The sequence below is a fragment of the Cucurbita pepo genome, chromosome 20 (assembly GCF_057944985.1).
Source record: "Cucurbita pepo subsp. pepo isolate OVF chromosome 20, ASM5794498v1, whole genome shotgun sequence".
Lineage (NCBI taxonomy): Eukaryota > Viridiplantae > Streptophyta > Magnoliopsida > Cucurbitales > Cucurbitaceae > Cucurbita > Cucurbita pepo.
Genome location: NC_141817.1, coordinates 3,069,546 through 3,089,614, shown reverse-complemented (window position 1 = coordinate 3,089,614; position 20,069 = coordinate 3,069,546). Strand labels below are relative to the sequence as shown.

General features: G+C 36.5%; 4 protein-coding genes across 6 annotated transcripts; 1 reads left to right on the top strand and 3 right to left on the bottom strand.

Annotated features, from left to right (window-relative positions):
• Nucleotides 1-183: 183 nt before the first annotated feature.
• Nucleotides 184-6,668, bottom strand: LOC111783359 (ornithine aminotransferase, mitochondrial). Its single transcript, XM_023664284.2, has 10 exons — nt 6,221-6,668; nt 5,448-5,556; nt 4,949-5,179; nt 4,513-4,672; nt 4,041-4,096; nt 3,682-3,834; nt 2,066-2,163; nt 1,806-1,886; nt 1,479-1,712; nt 184-543 (listed from the first exon to the last, which is right to left on the bottom strand). Exons 1-10 carry the CDS (start codon nt 6,364-6,366, stop codon nt 390-392), a joined length of 1,422 nt encoding a protein of 473 aa, XP_023520052.1. The 5' UTR covers nt 6,367-6,668; the 3' UTR covers nt 184-389.
• Nucleotides 6,669-7,046: 378 nt separating this feature from the next.
• On the top strand, nt 7,047-10,882 carry LOC111783348 (Small nuclear ribonucleoprotein family protein). Of its 2 annotated transcripts, XM_087120695.1 has the most exons (3): nt 7,055-7,198; nt 8,129-8,353; nt 10,395-10,882. In XM_087120695.1, exon 3 carries the CDS (start codon nt 10,417-10,419, stop codon nt 10,753-10,755), a length of 339 nt encoding a protein of 112 aa, XP_086976821.1. In that variant the 5' UTR covers nt 7,055-7,198; nt 8,129-8,353; nt 10,395-10,416; the 3' UTR covers nt 10,756-10,882. The 2 variants fall into 2 exon arrangements, with proteins under 2 accessions (XP_023520042.1, XP_086976821.1); XM_023664274.2 differs by lacking the exon at nt 8,129-8,353 and having other exon boundaries at nt 7,047-7,198.
• A 72-nt stretch (nt 10,883-10,954) lies between these two features.
• Nucleotides 10,955-14,044, bottom strand: DEG5 (DEGP protease 5). 2 transcript variants are annotated; one of them, XM_023664272.2, is made up of 8 exons: nt 13,729-14,036; nt 13,472-13,624; nt 13,320-13,382; nt 13,126-13,215; nt 12,142-12,264; nt 11,788-11,875; nt 11,508-11,582; nt 10,955-11,286 (listed from the first exon to the last, which is right to left on the bottom strand). In XM_023664272.2, the coding sequence occupies exons 1-8, from the start codon at nt 13,945-13,947 to the stop codon at nt 11,180-11,182; spliced, it is 918 nt and encodes a 305-aa protein (XP_023520040.1). In that variant the 5' UTR covers nt 13,948-14,036; the 3' UTR covers nt 10,955-11,179. The 2 variants fall into 2 exon arrangements, with proteins under 2 accessions (XP_023520040.1, XP_023520041.1); XM_023664273.2 differs by lacking the exon at nt 13,320-13,382 and having other exon boundaries at nt 13,729-14,044.
• A 4,013-nt stretch (nt 14,045-18,057) lies between these two features.
• LOC111783708 (uncharacterized) lies at nt 18,058-18,963 on the bottom strand. The gene is made up of 2 exons (XM_023664628.2): nt 18,610-18,963; nt 18,058-18,501 (listed from the first exon to the last, which is right to left on the bottom strand). Exons 1-2 carry the CDS (start codon nt 18,923-18,925, stop codon nt 18,251-18,253), a joined length of 567 nt encoding a protein of 188 aa, XP_023520396.1. The 5' UTR covers nt 18,926-18,963; the 3' UTR covers nt 18,058-18,250.
• Nucleotides 18,964-20,069: the final 1,106 nt, after the last annotated feature.

The following is a 20,069-nucleotide window of genomic DNA, read 5'->3' as shown; positions in this document are numbered from 1 at the left end:
TCTCCATTAGTATATTATCTTCTTTAGACTTTTCTTTTCGGGCTTCTCCAAAAATTTTAAAACGTTGCTGGTGAGGTTTTCACACATTTATAATAATTAGTTCCCTCTCCAACCGACGTGGGTCCCACAATATATATGTAATGCCCTATAAACCAAAGATTATTATTAAAATAAAGCCTATAGTAGCCTAAGCAACTGATATATCAACTTATAAATAGAACAGAACATTGTTGAAGCCATGCGTTGAACACATATCTATATCAAACAGATTGATAGCAATCCCACAGTGTGAGTCTACGGTACACAGTGTTTAAGAAAAGTTTCAGAGAAAACCCAGAATTTATTGGCTTAGGATTGGGGGGTTGAAGAACACAAGAAGTTGAGAGCTTTTAATCTTCAGAAGCATATAGGTTTCTTCCACAGCGATCACATATGTTGGGATCACTTGGGGAGGAACTGTGTGGCTTTTCCTTCATCAGCTGTGGAAGATCAATTTCCAGCACATCATGGAGTGCCTTGGACCCTTCTTTCACCTCATCCAAACTGCACAACAAATGCTTATTTATTATCACAACTGAGACGTACTAATATTGTTCGGGTTTTTAAACGTGTCTGCTAGGGAGAGGTTTCCATATCCTTATAAAGAATGTTTCGTTCTCCTCCCCAACCGACGTGAGATTTCACAATCCACCCCCTTCAGGGCTCAGTGTCCTCGCTGGCACTTGTTCCCCTCTCCAATCGAGGTAGGATCTCACAATCTTCCCCTCTTTGGGGCCCACGCTGGGCACTCGTTCCTCTCCATGGTCCAGTGTCCTCGCTGGCATTTGTTTCTCTCTCTAATTAATGTGTGATATCACAATCCACCCCCTTCAGGACTCAACACGCAATCAATGTCTGGCTCTGATACCATTTGTAACAACTCAGGCCCACCACTAGCACATATTGTTCTCTTTGCGCTTTCCTTTTTGGGTTTCCTTTCAAAGTTTTTAAAACGCGTCTGTTAGGGAGAGGTTTCCACACCCTTATAAAGAATGTTTCGTTCTCCTCCCCAACCGATGTGAGATTTCACAATCCACCCCTTTCAGGCCCAGTGTCCTCACTGACACTTGTTCCCCTCTCCAATCAAGGTAGGATCTCATAATCCTCCCCTTTTTGGGGACCACGCTGGGCACTCGTTCCTCTCCATGGCCCAGCGTCCTCGCTAGCATTCGTTTCTCTCTCCAATCAATGTGTGATCTCACAATCCACCTCCCTTCAAGACTCAGCTCACAATCAATGTCTGGTTTTGATACCATTTGTAACAGTTCAGGCCACCGCTAGCACATATTGTCCTCTTTGCATTTTCCCTTTTGATACCATTTCCTTTCAAAGTTTTTAAAACGCGTCTACTAGAGAGATGTTTCCACACCCTTATAAAAAATGTTTCGTTCTCCACACCCTAAGCATATGTTACAACAGTTATAAAAGATTTGACATACCTTATGGAAAGTGGAGGAGTTAACCGAATTATAGAATCATGTGTCGGCTTAGCAAGAACTCCCCTCTCCTTCAACTTCATGCAAATATCATATGCAGAAACAGGAAATAAGGCTTTGCTTTTGAGCTCCACAGCATTAAACAAACCTCTTCCTCGAACGTTCTTGATGTATCGTGGGAATCGTTCCTGAATTTCGACGAGCTGTTTTCTGAGCTCCTCTCCTAATTTAGCTGATCTGTACATTATGTCGAAACCCGTGTTCAACATTTATAATATCATTAAGAGAACAAAAAACAAAGAGGAAAAAGAAGGCAACAATTCATCATACCTCTCAGCAAGTCTCTCATCTTTGATCACTTCAAGCGACGCAATAGCAACGGCACTCGCCAACGGATTACCCCCGAACGTACTACACATTGTAAGATAAAGGGCAAGGTCAGTTTTAATTGATATCACTACACAGCAGCTGTTCCACAAAATTTGAGAAGAAGAACAGGTAAAACACTGGCTTTAAAGAGACTTCAAACACGTTTTACTAGAAGTTCGATATGGACTATTCTATTGTTCGAGACAAAGTACGTTACAGACCTCCCATGCTCTCCGGGTTGGATACAAAGCATTACGTCTTTGTCAGCAAGAACAGCACTTACAGGTATTACTCCACCTCCCAATGCTTTTCCCAGAATCTGAAATGAACAACCATGTAGAAGTTTATTCGCTGACGAAATTCTCGTACTAACGAAACGTTTAGGTATCCATATCAAGCAGTTTAAGCTCGAGTGATTTCTTTTAAAGGGTGAAGGCTCGAAAAGAAAAAAGCTGGTATGAACAAATATAGACAGAAGTATGGTTAAGAAGCTCAGTATACCATTCCTCAATTAGTCCTTTTTCCTTTTTTTTTCCTCCTATTTTATGACTCGATCGTCAAAGCTATGAACGTTACACTTTTTATAGTCAAAACATGGCTAAGAATGTAGCAACCAACTTCAGCAGCACCGATACAGTCGACCCAAAAACATGCTTTAGATGCAACATTTCTTATCTTCATTCGACGTGCTTTCGAAACATTGCTATAACATATTCTAGTAAGAATCTTCCCACTCGCGACATTTGTTCAGAGTCAAATGACCTCGTACCAAACATACTTTCTCAACATGAAAGGATAACTTAAGTAAGAAACAAATTGTAACAACCCAAGCCCACATTAGCAGATATTGTCCTCGTTGGGCTTTCTCTTTTGGGCTTCCCCTCATGGTTTTTAAAACGCGTTTGCTATGGAGAGGCTTCCACACCCTTATAAAGAATGTTTTCGTTCCCCTCTCCAACCAATGTGGGATCTCACAATCCACCCCCTTGAGGGCCCAACGTCCCTGCTAGCACACCATTTGAAACCTGGCTCTGATATCATTTGTAATAGCTCAAGCCCATCGCTAGTAGATGTTGTCCTCTTTGGGTTTTCCCTTTCAGGTTTCCCCTCAAGGTTTTTAAAACGCGCCTGTTAAGGAGAGGTTTCCACACCTTTATAAGGAATGCTTCGTTCCCCTCTCCAACCAATGTGGGATCTCACAATCCACTCTTTTGGAGGCCCAACGTCCCCGCTGGCACACCATTTGGAACTTGGCTCTGATACCATCTGTAATAGCTCAAGCCCATCGCTAGTAGATATTGTCCTCTTCGGGTTTTCCCTTTCAGGCTTCCCCTCAAGGTTTTTAAAACGCGTCTGTTAGGGAGAGGTTTCTACACCCTTATAAGGAATGCTTAGTTCCCCTCTCCAACCAATGTGGGATCTCACAATCCACCCTTTCGGGGGCCCAACGTCCCTGCTAGCACACCATTTGGAACTTGGCTCTGATACCATCTGTAATAGCTCAAGCCCATCGCTAGTAGATATTGTCCTCTTTGGGCTTTCCCTTTCGGGCTTCCCCTCAAGGTTTTTAAAACGCGTCTGTTAGGGAGAGGTTTCCACACCCTTTTAAGGAATGCTTCGTTCCCCTCTCCAACGAACGTGGGATCTCACATGATCATTCCTACATTTGTTGGTTTTTCATTATTTCCATAACTAAAAGCTTTCAAAGCGAATTGGTAGATCTAATGCGTTTTACAAGAATATAAAACAAAAGAAGCTAATAGGCCATTGATTGTACTAAACCAGCCTAATCCAGAATGAAACAATATGAATGAGGTAAAGGGAGAGAATGCATTACCACTAAATCTGGTCTGACATTTTCCCAATCACAAGCCAATAATTTTCCTGACCTTGCTAAGCCAGATTGTATTTCATCAGCAATCATCAAGATATTATATTTCGTGCAAAGATCTCGCACGGCTTTCAAGTAACCATCGGGGGGGATAATAACCTAAAAGAATATCAAAATATCCTTATAAAAATGATTTCGAATTCAGAAAGGAAACAGTAAGAGTCCATAAATTAGGTAGCAATCCTAATTCATCAATGTAAGAACAGATAGGAACGATGTAAGATCCTTTTAACCCATTATTTTATTCACTATAGTTGGTGAAAACCCCCGATATAAATGCAGCTGAAAACATCGATCATACGTACCCCTGCCTCTCCTTGAATCGGCTCAAACAAAAACCCAGCTATTCGGTCTCCGTGTTCTGCATTCCATAAGAATGACAAGCAAGAAGTTAGACCAGATGCCTAAGTATAAATCCCCATTACCAAGCAAAATATATATATATGTAACGCCTCAAGCCCACCGCTAGCAAATATTGTCCTCTTTGGGCTTTCCCTTTCGAGCGTCCCCTCAAGATTTTTAAAATGGGTCTGTTAGGGAGAGATTTCTAGACCCTTATAAAGAATGGTTCGTTCTCCTCCCCAACCGATGTGGGATCTCACACACACACACTATATATATAGATACACACATACATATACACACGCACATATAGGGCCTCTTTCATAAATACATGAGCAAGATGCCTCTTTCATAATCCTTTTAGTAACAAATTTCTTGACATGTAAATCACAAACATGAGAGTAACCATGTCTTGGAATAATATATTCGCCTAACCTTTAAAGATTTTCTCAAGGGCAACTGCATCACCAAAATCAACTTTAAGATGTCCAGGCAACAATGGCCCGAATTCACGGGTTGCTTCATTGTCACAGCTCATGGATATAGCACCCAATGTTCGGCCATGAAAGCAACCACAACAAGAAACAATAATAGCCTGCATATGCAAGAGAAGAGATGAGACTTCAAGTGCTCCCAACTAAAATGGAGTACAAATAAACTTTCAAATTTTGAAGATCACGATCTGTAACAACCTTAACCAATCGATATCAGATATTGTCCTCTTCGGGTTTTCCCTCAAGGTTTTAAAACGCGTCTGCTAGGGAGAGGTTTCTACACCCTTATAAGGAATGTTTCGTTCCCCTCTCTGACCAATGTGGGATCTCACACGATCTAAATAAGAACATAAAAGTTCCTGATACCATTACCGTACCTCATCTTTGGGAATTTTCTTCTTCTTGTAACCCCATTTCCTTGCCAACTTCAAAGCAGTTTCCACTCCTTCTGCACCAGTGTTCATTGGAAGCACCATATCATAGCCAAAAATTTGTGTCAAGTACTCAGCAAACGGGGGAAATTTATCGTTATAGAAGGCTCGAGAGCTAAGAGTGAGTTTTTCTGCTTGTTCTTGGAACGCTTTGACAATCTTTGGATGACAATGTCCCTACACGAACAAGGCAATAAAAAAATCAATTAAACATTGAATAAATGATCAAACAAGACAGTTAATGTTGAGTAATTTCTAAAACAAACACCTATTATCAGAATTAATAATGCTAAAAAAGATCGACACGTTTAAGGAAACTTTTCGAATGAAGGTTACCATAACCAGCCCCCATTTACTTTGAGATGAAACGAGGAAACACGCCATCATTCAAATAACTTTCACATTTGATTCACATAATGCATGGAGGTCAATTACACTAATGTACCTGGTTGACAGCAGAATAAGCTGATAGAAAATCCAGATATCTCTTACCCTCTGGGTCCCATATAGATGATCCCTTTGCTTCAGAGAATACAACTGGAATTGGGTGGTAGCTGCATCGACGAAAAGTAGCCATCCATAACGGCAAAATCGACGTAAAGAAGCACATTCACAACTAACAAAGGATATAAGTATAGACAATTTACAGACAACAAACAGCAAATTCAAGGCTTTTGAAGGGCATTGGATATGGCATAGACTTATTTAAAATAATGTCTGTCGCAGAACTTCATGTTAGGAATCACGAATCTCCACAATGGTATGATATCGTCCACTTTGAGCATAAGCTCTCACGACTTTGCTTTGGACTTCCCCAAAAGGCCTCATACTAACGGAGATGTAATCCTTACTTATAAACTCATGATCATTCTTTAAATTAGCAAATGAAACTCCCTCCCAACAATCCTCAACACTTTGGCCATTTGATTAGTAACCAGACTACAAAAACTTATGTCTAACCAATAATTTAAGCATCAAACACTCTCTTACAAGCATTCATTTCGCAAGATGATAGATATCTTCTGATAGACAGCTTTCAAGCACGAAACTCAGAAGCATCTGATAGAATGAGACAGTCCACTAAAAACTAAGCATGTCAGGATTGAAACAATAGATATGGAGAGAAACAGAGAGAGCCCACAAGCTAAAACAACAAAAACCGACAGAATTCATTCAATTCAAGATAAGAGCAAGAGTTCAACAAGATAGGAAGCTCACTTATGGGCACTATGATCTTTTTCCATATGGATGAGCTTCTCAGAAGCAGGAAAAGAAGAGGCACTGCTTTCAGGGACCGTAGAAAATGGCCTCCTTCCCCTGCAAACCAACCCGACCAAACATTGCAGCTGCCTCCTGGACGCCATTAACGAAAGGGGTTTTTTCAGAAAAGCTTGTAATCTCAAACAAATTTCCCTTCTGGGTTTCTCCTCACAGCATCCACAGAAGGAAATATCCAAACCCCAGATCCCAAACTAAGGCCTTTTATGAAATGGAATCGAGTAGGTTAAACAACAGACTCTTAAAAGCGATTGAAATAGGGAACCGTTTTTTCTTAAAATGAGTGTCCCATTAGCTCAACGCTGTGAAATTTTGCTTGTCTTTACATCGCAGGCTGACAACCAACAAAAACGGACAACCTTGCCTGAAAAGAATTCGTATTGTACACGCAGCCCGTGAAGCGGCCCGGTATTCAAAGAATTCAGCTAAAAAAAGAATGCTTTAAAATTTATGAACATTTTGGTTGAGTTTATTAGTAATTTAATTAATTTTTTTTGTGTTAATTAAATGTTGTTAATGGGAAACTAATTTAACACTCTTTTTTAACTAAAAAAATAAGTTTTTATATATTTAAAAAATATATTTTTTTCTTTTTAAATATTAAATTTATATTTTCTTAAAAAAATATATAAAGTTAGCAATATGGCAAAAGATATAAAATTAGATGTTTTTTTTTATTTAATGAGATCAAATATAATTCTATAAATTTGTAATTAAAATTTATTAAATAGTTAGATAAAGATAAATTGGAAATTCAACAATTTATTAAAACATTATTTAAAAAGAAAACTAAATATTAAATTTTAACCCTTATTTCTCCGGTCTCATCCGCGACGGGAAGCTCAGAATTACAATCGGCCGCCAAGATCGCCTCAGTTCTGCCGACTCCCACCGTCTCTTTCTCTTCGTCCACTCCGGGTATGATTCTGGAGCTTTTATCTTATTGTTTTCCCTGTTTTAATGGCAGTAATCTTTCCTTAAATTGTAAACTCCACAATGGCGTCGCCGATGATGCCGATTCGTGGCTCTTTCCTCTGCGAAGTCCGTATTATGGATGATTCTATTGGGTGATATATTCGCTTTTCTTTCTAATTGTATTTGTTGTTTTATAAGCGAAGCAAAATGTTTTGAGTATTGTACTTACTCCATTTCGGTGGATCCTTCGAGCCTTCTAGGTAATTCAAAGTTGGTTTTCGTTTTTCCCTGCCTCAGATTATTGGGTTTCTGTTAGGTCTGAACATGAATTGGCTGACTGTTGGATTAGAAATTGTACCCTAATGCCACAACCATGATCCCCAATTGTTGCAGTGGAATGCTACAATAAAAAATGGTTTGATACCCAATTGCTGCCACAATAAAAAATGCTTTGATACCCAATTGTTGTACCAAAAGCACTGATACCACTTGTTGTGCAAAAAATGTCACAACCACAAAGCTCTGATACCAATTGTTGTACCAATAGTGGAAGTAAGATCGATTGTACTCACCCACCCACCAACTGAAATTAAACAAAAGACAAAGATTTACGTGGTTCGGAGAGAAGAAATTCCCCTACATATACGGGTAGCAACCAATCTCACTAATCAAAGTGTTGCAAAGTGTATATCTCACACTCTCACGTTACAAACTCTCTCAACAAATTAATATTAAATGGTTATAAACTAAATGGGAGTTATTAAATGAGATTTATGACAATTTACAATAATCTCCATCTTGTCAGAAGATCCCAAAGCAGATAATTGGTTTGGTTGTCACCCAGTCAACATACTACTTCTTCCTTCTAACATTGATAAGATTTTCTTGAATCTGCCTACCAAATCTCTAAACGATAGCATATGATTTCCCTAGGATTGTGGAGTTCCCACTACAAAGATGCTATTCAGAGCTCGGATAGTTTACACTGGCAAGTGGCTATGAATCAGGAGATAGAGTCATTGCAGATAAATCAAACTTGGGCCTTAGTACAACTTCCAAACGGTAAGAAGGAAATTGGTTGTAAATGGGTTTATGCAAAACAAGGAAGATTTCGTTATAAGGCGCAACTTGTGGCTAAAGGTTATGCGCAAAAGGAAGGTATTGATTACAATGAGATTTTCTCACCTGTGGTACAACATTCTTTCCTTCGAATTTTGTTGGCTTTGGTTGCTCAATTTAATCTTGAGCTTGCACAACTCGATGTAAAAACTGCTTTTTTGCATGGAGATTTGGGAGAAGAAATATATATGGTACAACCAATTGGGTTTTACATAGTTGGGCAACAACATTTGGCATGCAGATTGAAGAAATCTTTGTATGTGCTGAAGCAATCTCTTTGCCAATGGTATAAAAAGTTTGATCACTTCATGGTAGAGCATATGTACACTCATAGTCAATTTGATCATTGTGTGTATTATCGGTGCCTTGATGATGGATCGTTTACTGAGTCCCAAGTTTGATTTAACTGCAATGACTCTATCTCCGGATTCATATCCACTTGTCAGTGTAAACTATCCGAGCTCTAAATAGCATCTTTGTAGCTTGGAACTTCATCAATCATAGGGAAAGCATATGCTATCATTTGGAGATTTGGTAGGCAGATTGAAGAAAATCTGATCAATGTTAGAAGGAAGAAGTAGTTTGTTGACTTAGTGGCAACCAAACCAGTTATATGCTTGGAGATCTTCTGCTTGGCAGAGATTGTTGTAAATTGTCATAAATCTCAATTAATTTGGTTATTAACTCTCATTTAGTTTGTAACCATTTTGATTAAATAAGAATATTAATTTGGTTATTAATCCTCATCTAAGTTCATAACGCTTGATGATTCATATTATCATTTTGATACATGAATCATCCTTATATAAAAGGTTGTCTAGGATGATTGAGGGTATTGTTTTTTTATTGAGCTTGTGTTTCATTTTGTATTTGTTGAGTGTCATTTGGGAAGAACTTTTGTTGAGAGACTTTGTAGTGTGAGATATACACTTTGATTATTGAGATTGGTTGCTACCCGTGGATGCCGGGGAACTTCTTATCTCCAAACCACATAAATCTTTGTCTCTTTGTTTAATTTTAGTGGGTGAGTATGTGAGTACAATCGATCTTACTTCTGCTTTTGGTACAACACCTTAAACATACCAGCCTCTAGATGGGGAATTTGATATATTAACATGGGGATTAGGGGTTTAAGTTTCTGTAGATGCTTACTTGGATTGAATATTGTGTAAGTGGACTTAGAGATGGTACAATGGATTAATCTCAGGCGCTTGACTTGTAACGTTTGCATGTAAAAGTGAGATTCGTTTGCGTTGATTCAAAACTAGATAATCGAAGGTTCTAGTGAATGTGTATTCTAATTCCTTAACCAGAATTGCTATGAAATCCTGCCATAACCATTTTAATTTTTAACCATTTCCTCTAGTTTAAAGGAATAATGTGCTTGGACTTTACCTTGTCCTTGTCGAATCACTCATGCCTTAAGAGTCACAACTTGCATTAATCAGTCATGTCAAGAGCTCTAGACCACTTGCCTCCTCCCTCTGTACCTGCTACAGGGCCTCCTGCAATATCATCTGTAATGATGATCTTGAGAGACATTCGTTTGAGTTTTGACAAAATTGTTAGTATTAGCTGTATGCGAGTCTCTTCGATCAATTTACAGGTTCACCAGTATTGGTTTTCTGGGTTTGAGATAACTAGAGTACTAAAGTGGGGTTATTTCTCTTATATCATGATCTCTGGTAGAGTTATCATCATTTCCATCCATTACCTGTTGTTTGTATGCCCTTATTGTGGTGGAATGATGGTTGCTCTTATTGGGATTGTTCTTTTGGCAAATGCAGTTCTCTACATAATTAGAATACAGCTTTTAAGAACATTGTTTGTTATAATGAAATTATGTGAATTAAGACCTGATCTGTCCTACCATTAGTTTTCCATTGATGGATTCTGTGTCTGTTGTGTTTAGCATTCGTTACTTTTATGGATTTGATCTTTTCCTCATTTCACAAAATCCCAATCTCTCTTTCCGACAATTTTAACCCGTTTTTTTCACTCAGATTACAGTGACTTTAGTTGCAATTCTGATTATATAATTGGGCCTGTTCATCAATTACAACTACCTTTCCACTTATAGGGACCAATTGAAGTAACCATAGATGGAACAAGAATCAGGAGGATCCATGGTTCAGGTTGGTAGCAATGTTGAGTCTAATCCAGACAGTTTAGATCGTGTAGGAAAGGTGAGAAAGCTTCTGTTCCGTCGAATGCTCATAGGTATTAAAGATGGAAGGTTTTTCTTGGGCTCCTTTTACTGCATGGACAAGCAAGGAAATATCATCCTTCAAGATGCAGTAGAGTATCGTAGCACTCGACGTAGCTCGCCTTCTCCAATGGAACAACGATGCCTAGGTCTTATTCTTATCCCTAACTCTTGCCGTGTATCTTGTCATGTAGATAGTACCATTGATGAACAATTGGCGCTGTTATCTGTTTAGCTAATAAGATCAAGCCTTAGGCTAAGAGGGGAGGGGGGAAATTCTGCACACTTGTTTGAAGAGAATGTTTACGACAGTTTCTATTACTACAGAAAAATTCTAAAATAATATGATGTTTTAGTGGAAATATGGGCATTTTTTAAATTTGGTTTAGAACTCAAATGTGTTAACGTCAAAAGCTTAATGTAGACATTTAAACAAACACGAATCGCCACACTCTTCCCGTTGAATTTCATTAATCGTAGCTTCAATAATAGAATTACCCAACAGAGAGAAGAAGAATAATACTCGGACCAAGATCTTGAAATGCATATGGATAATACATTAGAGAAAGCAAATTCATTTACAGTGTGTTCTATGGTCTTGAAGAGGAGTTGGTTCTGCTTGAATGACTGCTGTGTTCCCTTAAGACAGTAAAACTCGTTCAAAATCTCTCACTGTAAGGCGTTCCATATACAATAAGATATGGCACAGTCCGTACAACTGTGTCTATTGGTATTGCAAAATTAACACCAGAAGACATTCCAGTTCCTGTAGTGAATAACCAAACATGAAACCGCAACTTTGAACTGAATAAGCACAAAAAATACCAATAAGACTGTTCTTTCAAGTGGCTATAAAAAGTTGAACTAGCTTTGATACTTAGGCAAAGAAATCAGCAGCCAGGTTTAAAGAAAAAGTGGGAAAGAAACATTATGGATTCATATTTCCACTGACAAACTAAGGCAGATGAAGAAATTTAGATCCTTCACCTTTGCGAGTGAAAGTTGCTGTGTTGACTCCAATTACATGGCCGTATAAGTCAACTAATGGCCCCCCTGAATTCCCTGTAAAACTTCTATGCATTATAATGGAGACTTGGGCAGCATAAACCAGAGACCGAATAGAAAGAACAAGATAAGCTGGAATCCATGAACACTTATAATATGAGTGATGAAAGGAGAATAGCTTTGAAAGGGAAGAAGAAAGAGCATGAAAAGATAACAGTGTTTGAAATGGAAAAATATTATTTCAGGAAGTTGAACCATGAACCTGCACTAATAGCAGCATCTGTCTGAATAGCTCCCCTGATGGCCCTTCCATTTGGGGATGGAATTTCTCTACCCAATCCGCTGATCACCTGCTATCCAAACCCTGAATGATTTACGGTTCTTAATTATTTAGTCAATCTGCTATATGACTCTGTGTTACTTGGTAAAGAACACCAGTACGAAACTTGATATGACACTTGAAGAAAGCATAAATGTGTGTGAGATGAGATATTATAAACTTCTATGATTAATATGTTCATTATAAGAGAGAAGTATTAGTTTTAGCTTTGGAATGGAAAACTCAAAGTGGGTTTCCCTATATTAAATGGAGGAAGTAACATTCTTGATGCCTTACTCCTGCTGTGAGTGTCTTCTCATAACCAAAAGGGTTGCCAATGGCATAGCAGCTCTGACCAACACGTAAACTTCGAGAGGTACCAAAGACTATGGGCTTTAGTTCATGTCCTTGAAGTTCCACCTGGATGTTACATGGAAACTTCAGAATCAGCCGATCATGGTTTCTAAGAAGCACAAACATTTTAGTTTGGGTAGTGTGTCCGTGTCCAACACGTTTCAAATACTTGGACACTCCGACACTTATTGGATACATAGAATACTTGTTAGCACATACTTTATGTGTTTGACACTAGCTGCACAAAAAGTCGATATAGGATCATCATTTGTGAGACATGCACTAAATATTTGATGAGTACTAAATAGATATATAATATATAGGACGAAAAATGTAACAGCTTAAACTCACTGCTAACAGATATTATCTTTTTTGGGCTTTTCCTTTCGGACTTCTCCTCAAGATTTTAAAACGCGTCTACTAGGGAGAGGTTTTCACATCCTTATAAGGAATCCTACGTTCCCCTTTCCAAACGAGGTGAGATCTCACATAAAATAATAAAGTTTGAGATCAAAATACATGACTCATTTTTTTAAATCATATAAACTGCACAATAAACTTATTGATTTTGAATTTTCTTCAATTAAAAGTTAGTATTCTTTCCACGTTTGTGCCTTAAATTTTTATAAAATCACATGTTGCTGTGTTCATGACGTATTTGTGTCTCATATCCATATATTTGCTTCTAGGAGATGAAGCTAAGAATGCTCTATACACAAATATAGAGCTAAATTAGCACATCGATAAAGAAGATAAAGAATTTAAATATTGGCACCAATTTCAGGAGGGATTTCATAAGTCGAAATTGAGAGAAGACATTCAACATTGTCACTGAATGTACAGCACATAGGTTTAACATAACAAAGCAAACCAGAAGCTTAAAGAAATTAAAGAAAAAGAAAAGCACAAGCAAGCTTGATTCAATACCTTAAGAACAGCTAGATCATACTCAGGATCAAATCCTACAACTTTTGCATCTCTAGAGATTCCATTTCCTTTAACATCGAGCAAATTTACCTACAGAAGCAAACAAAACTGAGAAACCAAGACTAGAGACTGCTAGCATGTCTAGCCACTAAGAATGCTTAACAATCCAAAACACAGAAACTAACGAACAAAACCTTACAACGCTGTAATCCACTATTATCAGTAGCCAATGCAGAAACGACATGGTAATTAGTAACCTGTCACAAGCATACATTCTTAAGCTAAAAAATTTGCAGCAGCAGGGCGCTAGAAGAAATGTAAAGAATCAAAGAAGAGAAGAGCTTACGATATGCCCAAATTTATCCCAAATAAACCCCGAACCAGTCCCTTTGACCTTGGCGTTTTCATCATCCTCAATAAGCATGGCCTCTTCAGAAGGGTTTTGGGGTTTTTTAGCAATTTCAAGATTCTTTATACAAACAACCGAAGGTGAAGTTTCCTACATTGCAATCAGAACCAACAGAACAAAACAGATGAAGAAGACCTAATTTCAATCGAAACAGAAGAATTCTAGAGTTATTATCTAAGATTATGAGAAGGGACCTGGAAAAGACCAACGATTCGATCTTCTTCTTGTGGAACCTCGTCTTGCAGTTGGGGAAGAGCGGCAAAACTGGGAACAGGGAAGGCGAGCAGGGAAGCCATTAAAGCAGTCGGGGCAAACACTATGGCTCTTCGCGAAGTGAAGGGTAAGGAAATTTCCGACGAATTAGGGGGAGATGAAACTGGAAGAACACGAATTCCCAGCGAGCCCGACGCCATGGATTTCCACTTTTCTTCCAATGAATCTTCAACTGATCAATCTTATCGTTGTTTTTTAGAAATACAATTATCTTCCATGGATTTTTTCAAGCGAAAAAAAAAATCGTATTAAAATTTATTTTTCATACAAATATTAATTTTTCAAAGTATTTATTTATTGATTTATTTATGTACTGCTTCACTTTAGTCGTGTGTCACATTTATATATAACTATCTAAAATATAGTATCTCAAACTCAATGAATAAAGCTAGAGACTATATAACAGCTCAAGTCTACCGTTCTTAGAGATTATCCGTTTTCACTCATTACATATCGTCGGAAACAGGTATCCACACCCTAATAAGGAATTGATATGTGGAAATCATTACAAGTGGAGTAAGATTCGGATTACCTTGTTGATTGAATATCTCAAGACAAGAATATTGTTTGAGATTTGAATCACTCCACAAACAAGATCGATCATGTCGAGCTTGAATGATTCTTATTGATCAAATATCTCAACGCGAACACTTGTTTGAGATTCGAATCACTCCATAAGTAAGATTGATCATGTCAAGCTTGAATAATTCTACATGCAACCTAAATTACATAGAATTGCAAAGAAACTTAGTCATTAGCTAAAGAAAGCACAAGTGATTTTTTTACTACATTTTCTAAGTTTCCTTATAAATACAACTTACGTTTTATATAGCCTCAAAATGAAACTATTAAAGGCATTTAGAGTGCTGTAACATTCCTACTTAATGGTCATAATTAACATTATGTAATTGTAACCTAATGTAAATAAAAAGTCTTAAAATACATTAATGAAATACAATAAATCTAAATTACTCTAAATTGTAATCCACCCAAAATTTATAACATGAATCTTCGTTCTTCTTCAATTTGACATGAATTGAAATATCTTTTGATAATTTCAACAACATTTTATTCCCTTGTTCATTGAAGTATATTGTATGATTGATGTCTCTTGGTTCATATCTATTCATCTCTCCAATCGATGTGAGACCTCATGACTACTCTTATTTTTTATTTTTTTTAATCTTTGTAAAAGATTAAGACCCAACTCCAAACTCTTTCTTCACGGCTCATAGGTTAGCTTCTCGGGTAATAGTGTCTAATTCTATTTCTATCTATAAATTTGAGTTCCGATCGAGATTTCTTCATTTCTTCTTTATTTTATCGAATCATCGACCTTTAAAATGGTAATTCATGGCTTTATTTATCGAACTATATATCAGATTGGTCATTTCTTCGTCCGAAAGGTAGGGCAATTATATATTAAAAGAATTGAAATGAGAGGTGTCAAAATATTGGGTTACTTGGTTTTTTTTTTTTTTTTTTTTTTTTTTTTTTTTTTTTTTTTTTTTTTTACCTTTTAATTCGTAGTGTGAAGGCTTTTCTTTATGGCCCTCCACAATCTTTTCCTTTGCAATTAAAGCAGCTACGTGGCACAATAAATTTACACTTCTTTTCCCACCCACTAAATTAAAGATTCAACACCTTTTTTTTTTCCTTTTTTTCTTATGGAAAGTATTTTCGAGTACACATAAAAATAATTTATCTTATTCGGAAACGATCCCGAAGTCTATTGACTTTATGATATTATAATACACCGTGTCGAAATTTCATTGAAGTTTCGAACAATTTTGAAAAACGCATCTTTTTATAAAGATTACTGTCATAATTTGTGAGATCTCATATCGATTGGAGAGGGGAATGAAACATTCCTTGTAAGGGTGTGGAAACCCCTCCCTAGTAGATTCATTTTAAAATCGTGAGACTGAAAGCGATTCGTAACTGGTCAAAGCGGACAAATGATATTAGAGAGCCAAACATGGGGTGGTGGTGCCAGTGAAGACGTTGGGCCTCCAAACGAGGGGGTGGATTGTGAGATCTCACATTGGTTGGAGAGGGGAACGAAGCATTCTGTATAAGGGTGTGGAAAGCTCTCCCTAATAGACGTTCGACTTCCAAGGGGGTGCCCTACGTTGGTTGGAGAGAGGAACCAAACATTCTATATAAAGATGTCAAAACCTATCCCTAACACACGCTGAGACTCCAAGGGGGGTGGATTGTGAGATTCACATTGGTTGAAGAGAGGAACGAAGCATTCTATATAAGGGTGTGGAAGTCTCTCCTACGTAACAGGCCAAAACTGACAATATCTACTAGCGATAGGCTTGAGCTATTACATAATCACACTTTTTTTGTAACTTACGACGCAATTGTGCAAAAGTAAACGTTATACGCTAGCAAGCAATAAGAGAGCACGATGACATCGATAGCATATATAACTTAGGTAGTCATTTGACAACCAGTTGTATTTCCTTCCGTTCCAAGCCTATCATTTCTCTCGTTCTTAAACGAGTTAGATCGATTATTTTTATTGCTTCCATTTCAGAAAGCTCGACTCTATATCACATCTTAGTATTGCTGGTAACTAAGATCGATCCAAGTCTAACAAAAAAAAAAAAAAAAAATCTTAAAATAACATAACTTGTATTAACTATATTTTATGGAATTTAAACGAAGATTATTGGAGATCCCAATAACTTAAAAGCATACATTATTAAACAAAAAACAAAGTTTAATAAGATATTAATCATCACTTTAAGTTCCATCAAAGAAATAAAAAAATTATTAAGGATTGATTAAATGAATGGGAAATAGTTCCACGTGTAATTCTTGTAATTATATATATCATTTAATATAATTAAATTACAATCAGATCAATAAAAGCTTATTGGTATGTGGTTAAGTAAATTAATAGTATTGTTTTTAATATAAGATAAAATTCCGATTTTTAAAAATTGTTTTTAATTTATTTTATTTTACATTTTAGTCCTTATATTTCATCCTATCGTCAACTTTTTATTACTGTACACTTTTTTTTTATTTAAATAATATTTTTTTTCTCTCCTTTCATCGAAGGCCACGACGGCTTGTTGTCACAATCATGCTCTTACGGGATGTTTGTACGCAATTGTGCGGTACTCACTCTCATCATCGAGTGAGTCAGCCAGTTCGAAATCGTGTTGCCTTTAACCTGACGATGTATACCCAAGCCTTTTGCCCTACTTTGAGAAGAAGGTTTTAGAAAACGAGGTCATCGAGAGATTTTAGAAAGAGAATTTTGAAAGTAAGATGTAGAGAAATGAAGAAAGTAACGTTATATGGCTATAAGCAAATAAACAAATATCACGACGTAGATAGCATGTAACCCAGGGTAGGAAGAATTGACGATCAGTCGCATCCCCTATCTAAGGCACTTTTAGGTCTTCCAGACGTAAACATGATTCTTCCGAAACATCATACACTTAGAAAGTACAAAAGGGAAATTATATAAAAGCGGAGAAGGAAAACAATAAAGCCATACAACATAAGGGTTTTGGTATGCAATGGGCATACAGTCATGGAAAATACACCTTCGACACGCATGACTATCACACCGTCATAGTTTCCTATCGACTCCTTCTCCCTTGACCCGAAAGGACGGGAACCCTTCTTTTAAATTTGAGACAAAGCAAGATTGGGGGAGAAAGAGACGGTGGGCTGGGAGATAACGGTATTCAACGGATGGGAGGAAGGAGAAGGAAGTATTGGGAGATATTTTTATTTTTTATTTAATTTAAGAACGTGTCACGTTAGCGTCCTTCAATTATACAATTAATATAAGGGATCAATACCGTTCTTAAACTTCCACGATTAAGATGTCATGTTTAAAAATTTAGAGACTAAAACGTTACCAAACTCGGACTTTAAAAAGATATATATATATATATATATATATATATATAGTTAATTTAAATATATTTTGATTTTACGAGAAGATTAAAAACAACAAATATTATAAATAAATATGGCCGAACGTGGTTTGATTATGATATATGTGTTGTGAATTTACTTCATTAAAATTTCTTCTTTTATCAAATATATTATGGTGGAAAAGCTCGACGAAATTGTAACGTGTTATATCAACATCATTCATGAACAATTGAGTTTCTATAAGCTATTTTGTTCGATTGTTACGAAAGAAATGAATGACTAAATGAATCAAAATAAACGCACCCATTGTTAGAGGAAACCTCCTTGTTCTTCGTATTTCATAGTCTTGTCGTCATTCACCAACATAATTGATAAATTTTCGCTTATAACGATTTAGTTTACGTACGTTTAAATTTGTAAATCTTCTCAGGTAAACGAGTAAAAATAATTCATAATAACAAGATATTAACTAGTTGAACTATATTCGAGTTGATAGAACACTAATACATTAAACCGTCGTAATATTGGTCCATTCTACTCCTCATTGCTATCTCCAATCGCTTGAAGTCTCATTTGTCTATTGAATCGTTCAATAAACTCTTCAACTCTTTTGTTCAGTTCTTCATTTGACATCTCCGCTAACTCATTCTTCGTCTCTTCTTTCTCATTTCTCGTCATCGTCTTCGATCTCCTCATCGCCATCTTCGTTTCCTTAGCAACTCTTCTCATCGCTTTCTCCGACTTGCTTGGATCGTAAGATTTTCTCGAATTATTAATCGAAATTTCTGAAATAATTAACCCAAATTCAATTTGGCCTAAAACATATCTAAAAAATTAGAAGAAGGACAATAAAAATGTTAAAAATAGAAAAGAGAGAATCATTGTGTGTGTACCAGTGGGAAGTGGGATTTGTTGTTGTTGATGATTTTCAGTTGGGTTGCCGGAATTGAAGTTATTTTGTGGTGGGGTTGGGATGATTACGGCGGCGGAGTTGAAGGTGGGGGGCGGAGAGAAAGCGCGGGAATGGGCGGCGATGATGAAAATGAGAGTGTTGGAGAGGCAAAACCAGAAGGTGGTGTGGCGGAAGAGAGTGGAGAGAGAGAGATTGAAAGCAGAGAAGTAAATGAAGAGGGAGAGAAGGAAGGCGGAGAAACAGAGAGCTTCCTCTGCGTATAAATGGAGGAACTTTCTTCTGGGTTTCATGGCCATTGATCACTTAGCTGCTGATGGAACAAGAACACAGGGAGATCAGGCTTTTCAAAATTAGTTGATGCTAGTTTTAATTTGCAAAACACTCCTTTTTATAGTGTGGTTTACCACTTTTTGTTAATTAAATACCTTTCAAAATAAAAGTAAATAGATGTTGTACGTGGGTACACCAACACGACTCTCCACAATGGTATGATATTGTCCACTTTGAGCATAAGCTCTCATGGCTTTACTTTAGGCTTCCCCCAAAATGTCTCGTTTCAATAGAGTTAGTATTCCTCACTTATAAATCCCATGATCATTCTCTAAATTAACCGACGTGGACTTCCATCATCCAATCCAACCGTACGATCTAATATTTTATTTTTATTGAAATAAAAATTTGAATAAATGGTCAGAATAATCTGAATCAACTCAAAGAGTATTGTTTAAGTTAAATTTATTATTTACCGAGCGTTGTTTGGGTTGAAAAATTTACAACGACTGGATAGTGAGAATTAAGTGCGAAAGCTTTTTGGGTTATTTTATATTATAGCAAGTGGACAATTCAAATTGGTGAGAATTCATATCACTGTGCCACGTGTCCGACATATTTGAGGGAGACGTTATTAGCTTTGAGGGAGACGTTGGTAGTTAGTTAATATTTAGAGAATAAATTAATTATAAAATATATTATATATATTAATAATCTGTTAATATTTTTTTAATTTTATTTTTATTATTAAGATTGAGTTAGTTTATATTTTTTCTTTTGTATAGATATTAGTTGGTAGCTTGTATTCTATTTAAACTTGTGAATATGAAAGAAGAATGAATCTTCAATTCCAATTCTATTTCTCATTTTTAAATCTGCATTTCTTACTTGAGTAATAATATTTTTGAGATCTATTCACATAGATATTGTGTCAATAAATTCTTGAATTTATTTGGAAAAGATCCCAATTAAATAATTAGATACATAATTTTATTTTATTTTTAACGAGAGACTTAAAGAATAATTTTGACATAGAAAATAACCCATTAATTTTAAAAAATCTAAAAGAATTAATTTAATTTAATTATTATTATTTCAATAGACTTAACTTACTAGTGTAAAGAATTATTAGTTTCGAAATGCACAATTTATCATTATCTCCCAAAAAAA

Coding starts and splice junctions, on each gene's coding strand:
- DEG5 (XM_023664272.2), bottom strand. CDS start 13,947: ATGGCGTCGGGCTCGCTGGGAATTCGTGTTCTTCCAGTTTCATCTCCC. Junction 13,625..13,728: donor GAATCGTTGGTCTTTTCCAG/GTCCCTTCTCAT, acceptor ATTGCAATGTAG/GAAACTTCACCTTCGGTTGT. Junction 11,287..11,507: donor AGCAACTTTCACTCGCAAAG/GTGAAGGATCTA, acceptor TATTCACTACAG/GAACTGGAATGTCTTCTGGT.
- LOC111783708 (XM_023664628.2), bottom strand. CDS start 18,925: ATGGCCATGAAACCCAGAAGAAAGTTCCTCCATTTATACGCAGAGGAA. Junction 18,502..18,609: donor ACAAATCCCACTTCCCACTG/GTACACACACAA, acceptor TAATTATTTCAG/AAATTTCGATTAATAATTCG.
- LOC111783348 (XM_023664274.2), top strand. CDS start 10,417: ATGGAACAAGAATCAGGAGGATCCATGGTTCAGGTTGGTAGCAATGTT.
- LOC111783359 (XM_023664284.2), bottom strand. CDS start 6,366: ATGGCGTCCAGGAGGCAGCTGCAATGTTTGGTCGGGTTGGTTTGCAGG. Junction 1,887..2,065: donor CAACCCGGAGAGCATGGGAG/GTCTGTAACGTA, acceptor TACAATGTGTAG/TACGTTCGGGGGTAATCCGT. Junction 544..1,478: donor ACTCCTCCACTTTCCATAAG/GTATGTCAAATC, acceptor TTTGTTGTGCAG/TTTGGATGAGGTGAAAGAAG.